At 39.3% G+C, this 17,961-nt stretch overlaps 1 protein-coding gene across 4 annotated transcripts in view; it reads left to right on the forward strand.

The window, feature by feature from the left end:
- FBXL21 (F-box and leucine-rich repeat protein 21) overlaps positions 1–17,961 on the forward strand; it is a 51,089-nt gene that overhangs the window by 32,699 nt on the left and 429 nt on the right. Inside the window, exons 1-7 of one of the 4 annotated variants that reach the window (XM_014539160.1) lie at positions 199–253; positions 2,578–2,633; positions 4,133–4,228; positions 7,788–8,154; positions 8,605–8,727; positions 12,365–12,536; positions 12,842–13,892. In XM_014539160.1, the coding sequence (XP_014394646.1) occupies positions 4,146–4,228; positions 7,788–8,154; positions 8,605–8,727; positions 12,365–12,536; positions 12,842–13,485 (1,389 nt within the window). In that variant the 5' untranslated portion in view covers positions 199–253; positions 2,578–2,633; positions 4,133–4,145 and the 3' untranslated portion in view covers positions 13,486–13,892. Of the gene's footprint in view, positions 1–198; positions 254–1,988; positions 2,225–2,441; positions 2,634–4,132; positions 4,229–7,787; positions 8,155–8,604; positions 8,728–12,364; positions 12,537–12,841; positions 13,893–17,961 lie in introns of those variants that run through there. The other 3 variants (XM_005865594.2, XM_014539159.1, XM_014539162.1) reach the window with 3 other exon arrangements.

A 17,961-nucleotide genomic window follows, 5' to 3' on the forward strand; every position in this document is an offset into this window, starting at 1 on the left:
AGCCTCAGTTCTGTTCTTGTTTCCTCCGGGTTGTTTTTTTCTGCGGGGCGAGCACGGGTCCCCGCGGTCCCTGGATTCGGTCATTTTGCTCATCTTTGGAGGGTAAGCTCGGAAAAGATTGCACCCTAACCCCACTCTCAGACGCGCGTCAGGTGATGTTTGGAGCCTGTGTCGTTGCTGGATGAGGGATAACTGAGACTCGCGGTGGCTTTAGCGCGACCCCTCCAAGTGCTCTAGTTTGCAGGACGATCGGGTAAGAGAGTTTGTACTCGCCATGTCCAAGAGGAAAATAGATGCAGGCTTGCCTGTGAGTTGGAAGAGTCTATACCCTTTAAGATGTACTGGTTTTGTCTTTGACACGTGTATCCAGAAATGTTCTCCAAAATATGAAGTAGACTAAATTAGGATTATTTTCTTTCAGAAAAATGTTGCAAAATGCTTTCCTGAATGGTTTGCGCTAATTGTTAGATCCCTTAGTCTACCTTCTCTAAGGTGGGGACTCCCTGTTTAGAGGCTTCCTGTCCAGAGCTTGGGCATTCAGAGTCCGGAGAAGGTGGAAACAGCTGCCATTCAGGGACTTTAACACATTGCCCAATTCACTTTCTGCATAACTCTTCTTTGCATCTCAAAAGGTGTTTTGAATCGATATATACTTTCAAAACTTCAGTTTTTCATATGAAAGCAAACATACCTATTCTAAGATTAAAGGGTTTAAAAAATAAAAATTTCTTAATATCACAGAGACTTTTGAGAGTATAGAGAATTGCTAAATCACTGATAAAAAGTGAGAACACCAACTAGCTGGCAATCACTGCTTTAGGAAAGATTTATTTGACATAAATACTTACCTTTTGTCTTGTTGAACAGTTTTTCATATGAAAGCAAACATACCTATTCTAAGATTAAAGGGTTTAAAAAATAAAAATTTCTTAATATCACAGAGACTTTTGAGAGTATAGAGAATTGCTAAATCACTGATAAAAAGTGAGAACACCAACTAGCTGGCAATCACTGCTTTAGGAAAGATTTATTTGACATAAATACTTACCTTTTGTCTTGTTGAAACCTTGATGATATTATCATTTGACTGGGACTTTTTTTTCATGTAGATTTTAGATTTAGAAGGCAACTTAGAGGTGATGTGGGCTGCAAAGAACGTAAATATTTTTGACAACATTCCTAAAAAATTGAGTTTTGTTCTCTGCTTGGGTTCTATTTAGTGGGAGGAGGTGTGTTAGAACGCTGTGTGTTTTAGAGCTGTATTTTTTGAACAAATTTTCAGTTTTCCTGTCCAGGCCACATCTCCCTTGTCATTGTACCAATAACTGGGACTTCAGACTCCATAGCAGAGCCCATCAGCCTGGTGACAGCAATCTGACTTGACAGTGCGCCACTTTAGAAAGTAACTTAAAGGACATTTGCTAATTCCTCTTCATATTCATCTGCTGCTTCAAACAGATCTGTCTAGTCTTTTAGATAATTTTGAATCTTTATTATCTGTAGTATTTATACAGCATTTCTAGTGTTGTGATAATTGAAAAGTTGGAACCTAAAAATCCTTTCTGTGTATTCATTTAACCAAGTTGGAAGAACCTGGGGAGGTACAGAAGATAGTTGCTTCCATTGCTGCCACTAGCTTGGCTTTGGATGTTTTTAGTCTTTCTCCTAACGTCTTTGACTATCTTTCCCTCAAGAATACTGTGGGAGCCCGGCCAGCGTGGCTTGGTGGTTGAGCATCGACCTATGAACCAGGAGGTCACGGTTCAATTCCCCATCAGTGCACATTCCTGGGTTGTGGGCTTGATCCCCAGTAAGGGTGTGCAGGAGGCAAGCAATCAGTGATTCTCTCTCATCATTGATGTCTCTCTCTCTCTCTCTCTTCCTCCCTTCCTCCCTCCCTCCCCCCTTCTTCTCTGATATCTATATATCTACATCCATATCTATCTATCTACATACATACATACATACTGTGGGAGATTTCTTACTTTTAGAGGATCTGAGTCACGTGGCCACCTGATCCACCAAATTAGTAGACATATCAAAAAAGAAAATTGGGTTAGGGTGGTTACTGAAGCCTCGACTTTGAGTCATCATTACACGCTCCCCAATGCTAATATACCTGTTTTGTACTCCAGAATTGTGCTAAAGATCAAGCTTGCTCATCTCTCCCTTTTTGGAAGTATGGCTTATCACTTGATGGGATCCTGTACAGGCAGTCCTCGGGGTATGTCAGACTCGACGTACGTCAGAGTCGACGTACGTCATTTCGTGGTTACGTCGCCATCTCCCATTTACAGTATTTATATATAAAAAAAAATTCCATCATTTCGACGTATGTACATATGTGCTTTATGTTTTTTATTATTTATTTACCACAAGTAAAGGTCAAGAATTGTTATCTTTTCATTTATTTTTACTGTTTCACTTCATTACTGCTGTGTATGTGCTCCATGTGAGTGCCCTAGGTGCTTATGTAGGTGGGTTCTGACTTTCGGTGAAAATCGCGTTGCGTCGCATAGGAACGGATCTCCGACATAACCCGAGGACCTACTGTATTCTGGTTTTGTCTTCTACCAGCCTCCCAGGTCCCAATAGTGATTCTGAAGCAGCAATCAAGTTCCTTCAGCAACCAGGTACGTAGCTCATCTGATCCTGAAAACTCCAGTGAACTGATTTGAGATAGGTACTTGCATACAGTCTTCTTCTGGGTCTTAGGTAGTGATTTACTATATATACCATTACCAGATTACTTTATTATTTTCTAGCATAAAGAATGGCCTGAAAACACAAAAGTAACCAGATTGAGAACTCAATAGAAAAGTTTCTGCAGTAAATAAAATTGTGTCATCAGCTTAGGGCAGTGGTCGGCAAACTGCGGCTCGCAAGCCACATGCAGCTCTTTGGCCCCTTGAGTGTGGCCACGAAGTTTCAATCGCACTGTACGTGCGTGCCCACACGTGGTATTTTGTGGAAGTGCCATACTCAAGGGGCCACGGTTTGCCGAACACTGGCTTAGGGGAATACAATTGATTTGTCTTTCTCTTATTTGTGGTGTTCCTTTCACTGTAAGCCTGATAGCTCCTTTCTGCCTGTTTCTGGATTGGAATGTAAAGCACAGAGAGCCTACCATTCTATTGCCTGGAAAATAATGATTTAGATAATAGAACAGATGGTAGTGGGGGAAATCAAATTGTGGAAACTGGTGTCTAATATGTTCTCCCTATCTGCCCTCCAAAGCTCTATTTTAGGAGTAGGATTCAGAGAGAGGCTGAGAGCTGGCAGGTGTTAGAGATTGAAGAGAAGTTTTTAGTTGCATAATAGGTTGTTTCCTCCATCTCCTCTGTGTAGTTTAATTTGGCTCACAAAAGTAATAGGATGCATTTATTTATTTGTTTGTTTACTTTATGACATTTATTCATGATGCCCAGGCAGTGAGTTTTGTCATGGTGTAGAATAGTCATTATTTTCTTCCATGTCCATAAACTGCTCCTAACTCTAACAAGTCGCTGTGCCTAAAATTGGCCAAACCTCAAAGAGAATATGAATGAATCAATTAAGAATAAATCAATTATATCTATCAATACCACTGAAAAATTTAAAAATCACAGAAGCATATGTTCTGTTAATAGCAAACTTGTCAAACTATATTTATATGGGAATAGTAAGTAATAAAAGTTATGTCTGCTTATTTAATTATCACAGTTGTAGTGGTATTATTGCTGCTATAACCAGAACTGAACAATTTATGCAGCCTATAAGAAATAAATGTAATTATGGACTACCTTAAATTTTTTGTAGTATCTTTCCATACATATTCATTAAAATGTGAATTTCAAAGCCATTTGACTGTTTGATCTACTACCTTCTATTTTAGTAGGGCTTCAAGTGTAATTCCTGGCAAGTGTTGCAATATTTCCACTAACCAGGCTGGTGGTTTTTGTTTTTTGTTTTTGATATTTTTAATGGACAGGCTTCCTTCTGAGTAGAAAAAGAAAATAGTTTGTAATCAATAACTTTCTAACAAAAACTTGCAATATATACAATGATATATAAATATCCTAAGCATCAAAATTATTGGACTTCTACTTATACATTTTGATGAATGTGTTTTTGTGGTATTTTGCCAACTTAGGAAGTGCAATCAAATGGATGTTGGTGAGTACCCCAGGGCAGCAGTTACTGCATTTCATTCATCCCAAATGAACTGTAACCTGCAAGCCTTCTTTAGGTAAGAAAATTGGTCATTTGAAAAATAAATGATCGATTTCTAAAAATGACCATACATGTTTAGGCTGGAATTTACATATTATTTTCAAGCTAAGAAAGATCAATTTGTTTGGCATTCTAAAATGTAGTTTACTGACATTCATTGTCAAATTATTTTATATGACATTTATAGTTTGTGGATGAGTTTTATGCTCTGAAAACTAATGTACACAAGAAAAAAATAAAATGTAAATGTTATTTTTGGTACATAATATCCTTTAGTTATGGTGATTCTATCAGTGAATTGGCAATTTAATGATTTTACTAAATAAGCAATTTTAGCAATCAATTCATATTACACACGGTCAGGTTTAATATATAGCACAATTGCTTTGTCTAGAATTGCAAGGTGATTTTTTTAACCTGGCATTTTGAAAAAGTCTTTGTTTTATTTTTGGCTTCATTGCTTTGCTAGTGAGGAAATGTATTAAGGATGACTTTTTGGTAATACCTTAGTGAAATTTTATCTATTCTATAGGCTACTAAATAAAACAGTCACAAGCAGAATGTCGATAAGTGTGCTCTACATTAGGGTTTAGAATTCAGTGTTGGTTCCTTTACCTTCCCTGGGCAATCATATGTTATTTTAGGAAATTAGCATTAAAGAATAGATCAGACCTTTCAAATAGCATATGCTTTGAATTATTGATGTCAGCAGTTTCATATATTCTGCATTGTATTGTTGGGCCAGTTCTCCATCATGCATGTGATTTTAGTCAGATTAAAATGTATGTGGTAGCACTTTTGCCTGATGCTTGAAACACATAGCTTTGCGACTATTTTTGCTTTCCATTTCAGTTTTCCAAACTCGAAAGATGACTTTTCATTTTGTTCAGTGACTAGGTCAGTCCTGCTTCTGGGATCCAACTCTATGTTGTCATTAAGAAATGTTTTACATCAGACAGAGTGACTCACAAGACAGAGATATTTATATCCTATATAATAAAAGAGAAACATGGTAATTGGCCATACCTCCGCTACCCTTCCCATTAGCTAATCAGGGCGATATGCAAATTAACTGCCAGCCAAGATGGCGGCCGGCAGCCAGGCAGCGTGAAGTGAACAGGAGGCTTGCTTGCTTCAGTGACGGAGGAAGCCAACGTTCCCCGCCTGCTGCTGCCGGCCTCTGAGCTTGCAGTTTAAGAAACAATGTTACAAATATAGAAACTAAACAAAACCCCAGAAACCTGCTTTCAGCCAGCGGGGCTTCAGCCAGCAGGACTGCAACATTGTTTCAATGATAGAACAAACGCAGATCCCTGCTTTCAGCCAGCCGGGATCTCAGAGCTGGAGTGAGCAGGACCACAACAGTGTTACAATTATAGAACCCAAACAAACCAGATACCTGCTTTCAGCAGCCGAGGCCTCAGAGCTGGAGCCAAGCCTCAGAGCTAAAGCTGGCCCAGAATAAAAAAAAAAGGCCCTACTCTGTGAGTGACAGGGGGGAGCTCCTCAACCCCCTGATCAGCCCTGCTCTGTGCGTGACAGGGTGCAGCACACCAACCCCCTGATCGGCCCTGCTCTGTGTGTGACAGGGGGCGGTGCCCCCACTCCCCTATCGGCCCTACTCTGTGAGTGACAGGGGGGAGCTCCTCAACCCCCTGATCAGCCCTGCTCTGTGCGTGACAGGGTGCAGCACACCAACCCCCTGATCGGCCCTGCTCTGTGTGTGACAGGGGGCGGTGCCCCCACTCCCCTATCGGCCCTACTCTGTGAGTGACAGGGGGGAGCTCCTCAACCCCCTGATCAGCCCTGCTCTGTGCGTGACAGGGTGCAGCACACCAACCCCCTGATCGGCCCTGCTCTGTGTGTGACAGGGGGCGGTGCCCCCACTCCCCTATCGGCCCTACTCTGTGAGTGACAGGGGGGAGCTCCTCAACCCCCTGATCAGCCCTGCTCTGTGCGTGACAGGGTGCAGCACACCAACCCCCTGATCGGCCCTGCTCTGTGTGTGACAGGGGGCGGTGCCCCCACTCCCCTATCGGCCCTACTCTGTGAGTGACAGGGGGGAGCTCCTCAACCCCCTGATCAGCCCTGCTCTGTGCGTGACAGGGTGCAGCACACCAACCCCCTGATCGGCCCTGCTCTGTGTGTGACAGGCGGGGTGGCGGCAACCTCCCTATCGACCCTGCCTTGAGTGTGACAAGGGGCGGTGCCCCAACCCCCCAATCGGCCCTACCCTGAGCGTGACTAGGGGCTGCACCAGGGATTGGGCCTGCCTTCTGCCACCCGTTATCTCCCGAGGGGTCCCAGACTGCGAGAGGGCACAGGCCAGGCTGAGGGACCCCCCTCCCCCGCCCCAAGTGCACAAATTTTTCTGCACCGGGCCTCTAGTATTAAATAACTATTTCATTAGATTTAAAGGTATGTTTTAATTATGACACTGAATCTTCCACATATACATTTCTGGCAATCAAGGGTGAAAAGAGAATTGGATAGTCAACCAAAGTTAATGTTCAAAAGTACTCTTACCATTATTTTGCCTCTCAAATAATTGTATACGTAAAATACTTCGGATTTTTATGTAAGAACATGTACAAGATAACCCAATATACTTGGGTATATCTGGACCTGAAATTTATTGCAACTTAGTTGTACTTCAGGCTGACTAATACCTGGGGATTTATCGTTTCTTCCTGTTGGAGGAGAATGCTCTTTCCCTTGTCATTTTTCATTGGCGGGAAATAGGTGTGCTGCTTACACAGACTTTGCCCCTGCCATGGCCAGTTTCTCTAGAGCTTTTGTGTCCTGGGTATCATCTGAAATTATAACAGATCATTTGACTTTTTATTAGAATTGTGCTTCAACTTAATGAAATTGGTTCAGAAAAATGCATTGGACAATTTAAAATAACAACAACTGCAACATGCATTGAGCACTTACTATGTGTTGGCACTCAAGTATGCTTTAATTCTCATAGCAACCTTACACCTTGGTACTGTTGTTCTCCCTGCTTTTCAGATGAGGAGACTGAGGCTTAAATTAATTTTCTCAGACAAGATCACATGGTTAGTAAGTGGCAGAGCTGGGACTCATTGAGACCTATGCTTTTAATTGTGTTTTACTATTCCCTAGTTCTCCCAGGAGTTCTTAGCACAATTGCGATGTGATGCATCCTTCTGTGTAGGAGATAATAAGAACACAATAACTGACCAGGAATAAACCTAGGACATACACAGTTTTCTTGAACATTTCCGCTTTGGAGCCTCCCCAGTGACCCCCTCCCACATACAAACTCAACTCTGTAGCCTTGCCTTGCTACTTGTTCCAGTGTCAGTGATGGCATTGATCACAGCATTTTACCGTTTGGCCACAGCCCTCTGAGAACAGGTTCCCTCTTATTGATCTCTGTACCCTCAGCATATAGCAGTACTCATCAATTCATAAAAATGGAAGATTACTTTTAAAATAGTCTTAGACTGTTTTTTCACTGTTTTAAACTGTTATGCTATACAGTTAGAGCACAAACACATAATCGGAAGGTGGAAAAATGACCACGTCATACTTTTTAATGTTTACAGAATGAAGAGGCGCAATTTCTCTGTTGTGAATAAAATTGTCCCATCGTCACCAGCAATGAAACAGTCAAAACATGAATTCTACTCTTCTCTCAACCAGACTCCTATGTACACTGCTCTTCCAGACTGGGGGAGTTTGCCTCTTCATGTAGTGTTACACATTTTTCAGTATCTTCCTTTAATAGATCGGGCCCGGGCATCTTCCGTCTGTAGGAGATGGAATGAAGTTTTTCATATTCCTGACCTTTGGAGAAAGTTTGAATTTGAATTGAATCAGCCAGCTACTTCATATTTTAAGTCCACTCATCCTGATCTCATTCAGCAGATTATTAAAAAGCATGCTACCCATCTCCAGTATGTCAGCTTTAAGGTAAGAAAAATAAGCATTACATCGAAACCATGGCATATTTTACCAATATTTTTAATACCTAGATTCTTATGTTAAGCAGTGAGTGAATTTTGCAGAATTTTATCTCTAACTATTTCCTGTTTTTCTGTAGTTATTTGCATAGATTGAGATGTAGAACTTGAGCTATAATCGAATAACTTAAACTTCAGTTTCCTTCACCTGGGTGCTATTATTAAAATTCAGGTCATTGTAAAAGATTTGAAAGTATGAAGTGCTTAGAAAGTTAATTTTCCATAATCTCTTTTCCTTACTTGTTTATGAGACATTTTGTATGAAGAAAAAATACTAATTTACTTTATAGCTCGAAAGCTAAATACAATTTTGCAAATGAATTCTGTTAAATAAGTATTTGTCTGTAACTTTCTAATAAGTTTGACCTTCATGAGATTAAGATTTAAATTGTCTTTTTAGGTTGACAGTAGTACTGAGTCAGCAGAAGCTGCCTGTAATATACTTTCTCAGCTGGTAAATTGTTCTATCCGGACCTTGGGCTTGATTTCAACAGCCAAGCCAAGTTTTATGAACATGTCAGAGGTAAAGATGCTATGCTTTTTTGTAGGATATACTAAAATTCTTGTCAAACTGGCAGAAAGGATTCTTTTCCTAAAAACAGACAATATTCTACTTGTATTCAAAGAATTATTTAAAGCAATTTTCTGTTGACTAGCACTTATTTTTGCTGAAATAGCTTATTCATGGTTTCATTCTTTAGGTATATTTTAGTCATTGTTTCCCCAGTAAATATCATTAATATAAAGTTAATGATATGATTTTCAGGTGCTTGTTTACTTAGTTACTTTGAATAAAGGGCACAGAGGGCCAGCAAATGGGTGTCTTCCCTGTCACTCTGGAGTCTCTCTTTGGAGGTGGAACAGTATAATATCTGACTAAATAAACTATAGTTGTTAGGATGATGTTTGAATCTATGTAGTAGACACTCCAAAACAACCGTGGGTTAAAACACATGGCTGAAGTTTATTTCTCTTACGTTAAAGAAATCCCGAGTGAGACAGTCCATAGCTGGTATGACGTTGTTCGGAACCAGGCTTCCTCCAGGCACTCCATTCTCTCCAAGGCATTTCTTCGTTTTCAATGTCGAAGACGGCTTTCTGAGCCGCAGCCATCACATCCTTATTCTAGACAGCTGATGGGAGCAAGGGGGGAAGGAGGGTATGCCCTCTCCTTCTCAGGGAGACTAGCCATAGTATCGCATGATGCTTCTGTTTGTCTCCTAGGCCAGGATTTAGCCCAATGGCCGGCCACACCAGGTTTCTGGGAGGCTAGGAGAGTCTTTTAGCTGGGTGGCAATGTGTCCAGCTAAATGTTGGGACTAGATTACCAAAGAAGAAAGGATGAATCGTGGTTAGAAGCAACCAGCAATCTCTGCCACAAAAAAGAGTGACTGTCTTCTCTTCATCCAGGCTTCAGCTTGAATGCCATCTTTTCAGAGAGGCCTTCCTCTACCACTTGCTAAAACACCCGTTCCTCCAGCTACTCTCTATTATAACATTTTAGTGTTTTTGTATCATCCGTCAGTACTTGGAAATACCGTACTTATTTAGCATGTTTATTCTCTTCTCCCCAGACTAAGTCATAAACTCTTGAAGGCAGAGATTCTAATTTGTTTACCACGATAAACCCAGACTTAGGATAGTGCCTGCTACATAATGAGCACTAAATTATGGTTGTCAGTAAAACGGGCTAATGGAAACTTTCTTATAGAAGAGGATAGAGGAATAGTAACATCTTCTCCCTCATAAACTAGGTCATGGCTCTCTTAGCAAGCATTTCTGCTAGCTTGTTTATCTTTTTAAGAGATGTGCTGGGGGAAAAAATGGGTCATTTGGGGATTAGAGTAATACAATTAATCAGATGAAAATGTATTACGTCTAAATAGTTATTTTCTTGTTTATAAACTATGGATCAGATGAGCCTAAAATTCTTAAATTCTAAGCTGTCTCTCATGTTACACATTAGCTTTAAGAGCCAGCTTCTAGATAAGCTGATGCCGACACCGGAGAGAGGCCGCGGCCATGAGCAGGCTTCATGTCAAGCTCTGCCTCTATAGTAAAATGAGCTCTGTGCCTTGTACGGGGGTTGTGGATCTCTCTAAGCCTCAGTTTTTCATTTTAAACTAAGGGAAAATAAGATAAAAGTACAGCATTTTGCTAGACATAAAAAGTGCTGTAAGAATATATTGTTCCTATAATAAATTTGTACAGGTTTCCCTGCTATCCAAAAGCAGAGCTTTCCTATGAAATCTTTTTTTAAGCCGAAATGGCATAAAGTGAAGAAGCTATTACAGTGGGGCCTTGACTTATGAGTTTAATTCGTTCCGTGACAGAGCTTGTAACTCAAATTACTCGTATGTCAAATCAAAAAGTGAACGAGTGAGACACGTGATGCTGGGCTGATGTTGTGGCGTTCACTGTGACGTTCGCTGCGCCAACTAGCGGTGGGGTATCTGAAGCTGGCTCGTAACCCGAATTTTAGCTCGCAACTCAAAGCAAAAAAATCGGTGGAGAGACGGCTCGTATCTCGAAAAACTCGTTCGTCGGGACACTTGTAAGTCAAGGCCCCACTGTACCTCAGGAGGCATCTTAGTAACAGATGCACAAAACACATTAAAATGAGCACAGATGCTCACAGACGCAGGGCAAAGCTGTGGCGGCTTGATGCTGAGATGCTGTGTGGCTCCTGGAGAAGGAGCTTGGCAGGGCCATTGCCCGGCTCAGGGTGCACGCTGCCTCTACGACTCGCTGCCCATCAGATGCTGACCATTACTTTTGCTTGTTGCCTTTTTTCCTATCAGTGAAATACTCCGGATTTCTTTCGGTTCGTGAAAACAGGTACTAATGTAGGTCTTTTGTAAAAGTGAAGTGGTGTAAAGCGGACTTTTGAAAAACGGGGAACCTGTACTCTAATACTTAACCGTGTCCTTCAGGACTGAAAGAGTCCACTGAGAGTTGATTAAAGCGGGGAGGGGGGGGGAACCTTATATTTCTTAACGAAAAGGAGTTCCTTATTTATGTTTCCTAACAGTTTTTGGCATCATCAAATTTTGCAAAGAGGTCTGGTCATCCACTGTTTAAAAATTTGTAAATCACTTAATTAGTATAAGTCAATAAGTTTTCTTAAAAATAAATTATGATTTACAACCAATTTGATCATTCTAAAAGGGACAATAGAACCGTTGATAAATCCAAATAGATTTTGAAAAAGGAAAAGTGATCATGCCTGGATATGGTTTCCAGACTTTTTATCCATGTCCAAAAATACTAGTTCTGAAAACTTGTAAAACTCCACCCATTTTGAGTTCAACCTATAAATAAGTTTGAGTTTGTCAATATTCAAAACAGAAAGTTTCAAAACATACTTTTAATTTGCCAGCAAAGATCATGTCCCTAAAGAATGGCATCATTTATTGATTTACTCATCAACAAATATTTGTTGACCTTCTACTATGTGCCCGATACTATTTTAGGTGCTGGATATATAGGAGTGAATAAACCAGATAAGAATTATATTTCTTCTAGGGCAAGGGTTGAACAGGTACAGGTCATAAATATTTTAGGCTCACACAGTCTTACTACAACCCTACTGCTGCAGTGCTATCAACTCTCCGTATCTAGCACAGGGTGAAAGCCAACGTACACGATACACACTGGGAGCAGCATGGCTGTGTTACAGTAGCTAGTTCTGGACACTGAAAGAGTTTCATGCAATCTTCACATGTCATGAAATAACCTTCAAAACACTTTTTGCAATTATTTAAAAATGTAAAACCCATTCTTAACGCATGAGCTATACAATAACAGACTGTGGACTAGATTTGGCTGGCAGACTATAATGTACATAATTATATCCTTTTAATATTGAAAACTAAATCCTGAAGATTGAAATATTTGAAAGACATATTTATGAAATCTCTTGAAACTTTTTCCTTTCTCACCGTTCCATTTATGAATTATAAAAGTATTTAAAAAACTACGCTTTGTTATAAAAAATCTTTTATTGGCTAATGGTGTTATGAAAAACAGTCATATGTTGGTGCCTTTTACTATGCTATTATTAGCATATGTTGATATAATAGTTTTAATGAATTATATGATTGAAGCGGTAGATCTTTAAATAATGTTTTCATAATTTTTTTTTCTTATTGCTGTGCAAGTCGCATTTTGTGTCAGCACTTACAGTTGTTTTTGTCAACTCAAAATCATTGTCCTCGGTCAAAATCGAAGGCACGCCAGTGGATGACCCCTCACTGAAGATTCTCGTGGCCAATAACAGTGATACTCTAAAACTCCTAAAAATGAATAGCTGTCCTCATGTTTCATCTGATGGTGGGTTATATATTTTATAAGCTTGCATAATGTTTTTTATAGTAATAGTAACAATGCAGTTTCTTATTGAAAACTACATGCTTCTGAAACATAATTTATTAAACTTTTATAAAAGAAATTTTAATCTGTAAGCTAGAGATAGCTTGAATTGCCTCTCCTAAGAGTATTGTAATTATATATATTACATATATATATAATTATGTATATCTTGGCTATTTTAGTAAATAATGACTAATAACAAATGTAAATTGACAAGAATGTTAGTATGATCTTCGTTCTTAAGAATTTTCCCCCATTTCCCACAGGAATCCTTTGTGTAGCTGATCATTGTCAAGGCCTTAGAGAACTGGCATTGAATTATTACATGCTGAGTGATGAACTTCTCCTGGCACTTTCAAGTGAGACTCATGTTAATTTTGAGCATCTTCGCATTGATGTTGTGAGTGAAAATCCTGGACAAATTGAATTTTGTTCTATTAAAAAACAAAGTTGGGATGCACTTATTAAACACTCCCCTGGAGTTAATATCGTTATGTACTTCTTTTTATACGAAGAGGAATTTGAGACCTTCTTCAAAGAAGAAACCCCTGTCACTCACCTTTATTTTGGTCGTTCAGTAAGCAAAACAGTTCTAGGACGGGTCGGTCTTAACTGTCCACGACTAATTGAGTTAGTGGTATGTGCCAATGGTCTTCAGACTCTTGATGATGAACTTATTTGTATTGCTAAACACTGTAAAAACTTAACAGCCTTGGGCCTCAGTGAATGTGAAGTTAGCTGCAGTGCATTCATTGAGTTTGTAAGACTATGTGGGAGAAGGCTAACCCAGCTATCGATAATGGAGGAAGTTTTGATCCCTGATGACAATTACAGCCTTGATGAAATTCACACTGAAGTCTCCAAACACCTGGGAAGAACATGGTTCCCTGATGTCATGCCCGTCTGGTAATTGACTACCAAAGATTCTTAACTATTTTTTAATCAGTAAGATGAGCTTCTTTCAGTCTATGCAAATGTAAAATTTAAGATGCATTGCTAAAATATTTTAGGTAAAATATTTCATCATTTGTAAATTGTCTTCATAGGTTGCAGCAGAAACATTAGAAAAAGTACAAGAAATTTGAGAAGCCAGAAATTTTAGTAAAAGGGCACAGAGACTGTGTTGTGATTAGTTGATATGCTAAAAACTACAGTTTCTAGATAAGCTTCTTAGCCTTCCTTGAAGGAATATTTTACCTTGCTAAATGAATTTATAATATTGAGCTTAGGCTCCCTTAAATTATGCCATTTACAACTTTATATTATTTTAGTTGTTTTTGTTTCATATTAATTTTAATATATTTTATAAAATATTTAGTATTAAAAACAATAATATCAAAATATAGATATAGAGGCTGACTTAATTATACTTCATTTTTAGTACTATGTAAGATCATATTATGATTTAATAAACAACTTTTAATTTCCAGTACACTTGGAATTCTACTTTATTACATTAACTTGGGAGAAAATTGATAATAAACTAAAGTGAAATAATATTAATTCATTTTATGAAGATACTGTGTTAATTGATTAAATACACTACTGAATTAAAAAGGTAAATTTTGCAGAGTGTCTGGGAGGGAATCAGTGTTTACTGATCTATTACTATGTATCTGAAATGATGCCAAGTCCTTTGCACAGTGATCTTATAATTTAATCAGTAACACAGCAAAACTCCTTCATGGCTATGTATTAACTTTAGGATAAAGATATACCTTTAAAATGACCCACAAGATACTACAAGACCTGGCTTCTTCATACTTTGCTCTCATTTTCTCCCCACCAAACTGCCCCTTGCCCTTCTGCTCCCATTCTCTTTCAGGTTCTTAAGACTGCCATGCACCTTTTAGTCAGAAGGCATCGGTACATATAATTCTTTCTACTTTGATTACTCTCTTTGCTCCCTCAGATCTTTCCTTTAGATGTCTTTTCCTCAGGGAAGTCTTATGACTCTCAGCACTCTGTGGCTTTCCATGTGGTGCGTATCACTATTGTGCTTTGCCATTTACTTGTATGAGTATCTGCTTATTCTATTTCACAGTGTAAGATCACTATTGGGTTTTATTCACTGTTGTGTCCCCAGCATCTAGCATAATATTTAGCACCATAATAGGCACTCAGTACATTTTACTTAAGTACTTTCTTTTTCAAACTTGCCCGCCCCCAAATCTTAAATTTAATTCTCAGAAAGAAAATTAAAAAGAAAATTAAAAATACGTTTATTATTTTCCAGTTTTGAATATTTTTAAATATTCAGGGAAACATTTTATTGTTAACATTATTATAGATATCCTCCATTCCCCCCCTCCCACTAAGCCTCCGACCCAGCCCCTGCCCCACCCCAGGTCTTCACCACATTATTGTCTGTGTCCATGGGTTATGCATATATGGTATATGCTCTTCGGTTAATCTTTTCCAGTCCCCCTACCCCTACTCCCCTCTAAGATCTGTCAGTCTGTTCCATATATCCATGCCTCTGGTCCCATTTTGTTCGTCAGTTTATTTTGATCATTAGATTTGCTGCTCTGATTGACTGACTTTTTTCCACCTTATCTTCTAATTCGCTGATTTAATCCTCTGCTTCCCAGAACCTACTATTTATTCCTTCCAGTGTATTCTTTATTTCAGATATGTTGTTTTTCATTTCTGGTTGGGTTTTTTTTTCTTTTTTCATGATTTCTATGTCCTATTTCATGCTGTCGAGTATTCTTAAAACCATTACTTTGTAGTCGGTTTCTGAGACATTGTTTTGCCTTCATTTTATTTAGCTCCTTTTCTGAAGAGTCCTCCTGTTCTTTCATTTGGGGCCTGTTTGTTTCCCCATTTTTGCTGTTTCTTTGTGTTCATTTCTGTGTATTGGATAGAACTGCTATGACTCCCAGTCCTGATGGGGTGGCCTTCTGTAATGTCTTGTGAGACCTAGTGGTATAGTCTCCTTGATCTTCTGAGCTGGGTGCTCTAGGAATGCCTCTTGTGTGGGTAATGTGGGCCCTCCTGTTGTAATTAGGTCTTGATTGCTGTTTGTGGGTGGGCTCAGCCCTTGGGCTAGCTGACTGTGAGGCTCAACCCCGACCATGTTGTGCCAACTGTTATGCAGATGTGGGTTCACCCTTTGTATCTGCTGATTGTGGACCTTGCTGGATTTTGCTCTGACGTTGTCTGAAGCTGGCCACTTGATGTGCTGGCCCCAGACCTCCTGGGAGTTTCTCTGGTGCAAGCCAAGTCACTGTCCCTGCCTGGCTCTCAGCAATTTGTCTGAAGCTCTGCAGGGCAGAGCCCCAAGTAGTCCAGTGGGCGGGGCCTCCAGAGACTGCATCTTCCTCGGGTCTTGCACCTTGAATGTCCCTGCCCTGAGCTGCTCTCCCTTCCCCCAATGGAACTGTACTCTGTGGGAATATCGAGGACTTGCACAAGGGGCTCACCCTCTCTGCATCTCCTCCTGTCTTTCCTCTGTGTTCTCTGCTCTCAATATTTTAGATTAGCGACTCTTTAACTGATTTTTGAACTGATTTCTCTGCAGTTCAGCTGCAATCTGCTCTGGGGTTGGGAGCAAGTGGATGGAGCTTCCAGCTACTCTGCAACAATCTTTTGTTATCAGGAAAACATTTAAAAATGTTCTCACCTATTAGGAGATCAGAATACAATGTGATAAATAGCACATTTTATATTCCTTTATTTAGAGACTGCTTATGCATACATTCTAACCACGGTACCACATTCATTGTCACTGAGTTCTGTAAGAACAGTCATCTCATTTCATTTACTTTTGAGTTCAAATTTCTCAAAACAGTGTATTGTATATTAGTGCACACTAAATAAATGCTATTAGAGCTGATATTACTGGTTGAAAAATAAACCAGTTTCCTAAAGATAGCTATTATAATTGCAGAATTATATTAGCCATAGCTTAAGATTTCTGTACTCTCTTAGAGTGCAGAAGCAGCAAATTATAGGGAAATTTAAGTCTGATTAGAATAGCAGGACAAACAAACATAAAGAAAATGGCTTGAGAGGGAGGGGTCAAACTGGTTGGAGATCATTGTAATGGTGGACATACTGAAGAAATAAATCTGGTATTAAAAAGTACATATCCCTGGCCTGGCTGGTGTGGCTCAGCAGTTGAGTGTCGACCCAGGAATCAAGAGACTGCTGTTTTGATTCCCAGTCAGGGCACAATCTCAGGTTGTGGACTCGATCTCCAGTAGAGGGCATGCAGAAATTCAGAAGGCAGCCAATTGATGATGTTCCTCTCTTATCGATGTTTCTCTCTCTCTCCCTCTCTCTCTCTCTCTCTCTCACTCTCTCTCTCTCTCTCCCTCCCTCCCTCTCCCCTCTCCCTCCCTTCTTCTCTCTCTGGTAATCAATAAAAGAATATATAAAGTATATATGCCTGAATAGTAAAATGATAGAGTGCCAGTGGTGTTTGCACTAGAGGATAATGAAACAAACAGAGAAGGACTAGAGGAAAAGGAAGGTCGAGGGGGAGTTTAGCTCACCCCTGATGATAGCTCGCCCCATAGCTCACCATCATAGAGAGATAATGAGTACAAGTGCCCTCTTTTACATTGAGTGAAAAGTTGCTGCAGTAAATATGATCTTCAGTGGCCCAGTAGTTGAATCTAGAGAACTGAGTACTATAATGACTCTTAGAGCAAAACTCAGAGTAAAACTCATCAGCTCAATTAAATGACCCTGGTTGGTCTTATTGGGTTGACAAATTGAAGAGCAAACATTTTTAGGACAACCAGAAACAAGACAAGGAAATATGGAGTATTCTTGATGCTTCATTTAATGAAAATGTCTCCATTTACTGTGGAAGTCCATGAAAAGTACTGTTTGCCTAAGATTAGAGGATTCTAGATAAATGAAAGAGTTTGATATTAGATGGATTTTGGGCTTTAGGCTTTTAAAAGTATCTTAGTTGTGTAAGCAACTTTTTCATGCTAAACTTGTGTTTTTGAGTTTGCTAAAGGGTTCTGGAAAAGTTAGAATAATTTTGTAGGCGAACTGTAAATGTAGGTTGCACTGAAAAGGCATAAAAATAAGATTCTCAAATTTTTGTTTTTCCTTCCTTAAAAACCATCAAGGGCTCATTTGTATTATGCTAAATACTAGGAATTTGGGCAGATTTTAAAATTATATGTATTGCTCTTGATATGCTACTAAATGTGACAACTGTCACAGGATATAAGAATTCTTCCCTCTGTAGGCCTGGCCCTTTAAATTGATCACTTATCTTATATTTCCATTAAATTACCTTTCTGCAAAAAACTTAAAAACATTTTCAAAATAAAAATTGATTTTGTTCACATTATTTAGTCAATGAACTTAATACCTGACACCACAATTTTTAAGTATTATCACTTTCACTAAGGAAAAATAA

Source organism: Myotis brandtii, unplaced genomic scaffold (assembly GCF_000412655.1).
Source record: "Myotis brandtii unplaced genomic scaffold, ASM41265v1 scaffold208, whole genome shotgun sequence".
In the NCBI taxonomy this organism is placed as follows: Eukaryota; Metazoa; Chordata; class Mammalia; order Chiroptera; family Vespertilionidae; genus Myotis; species Myotis brandtii.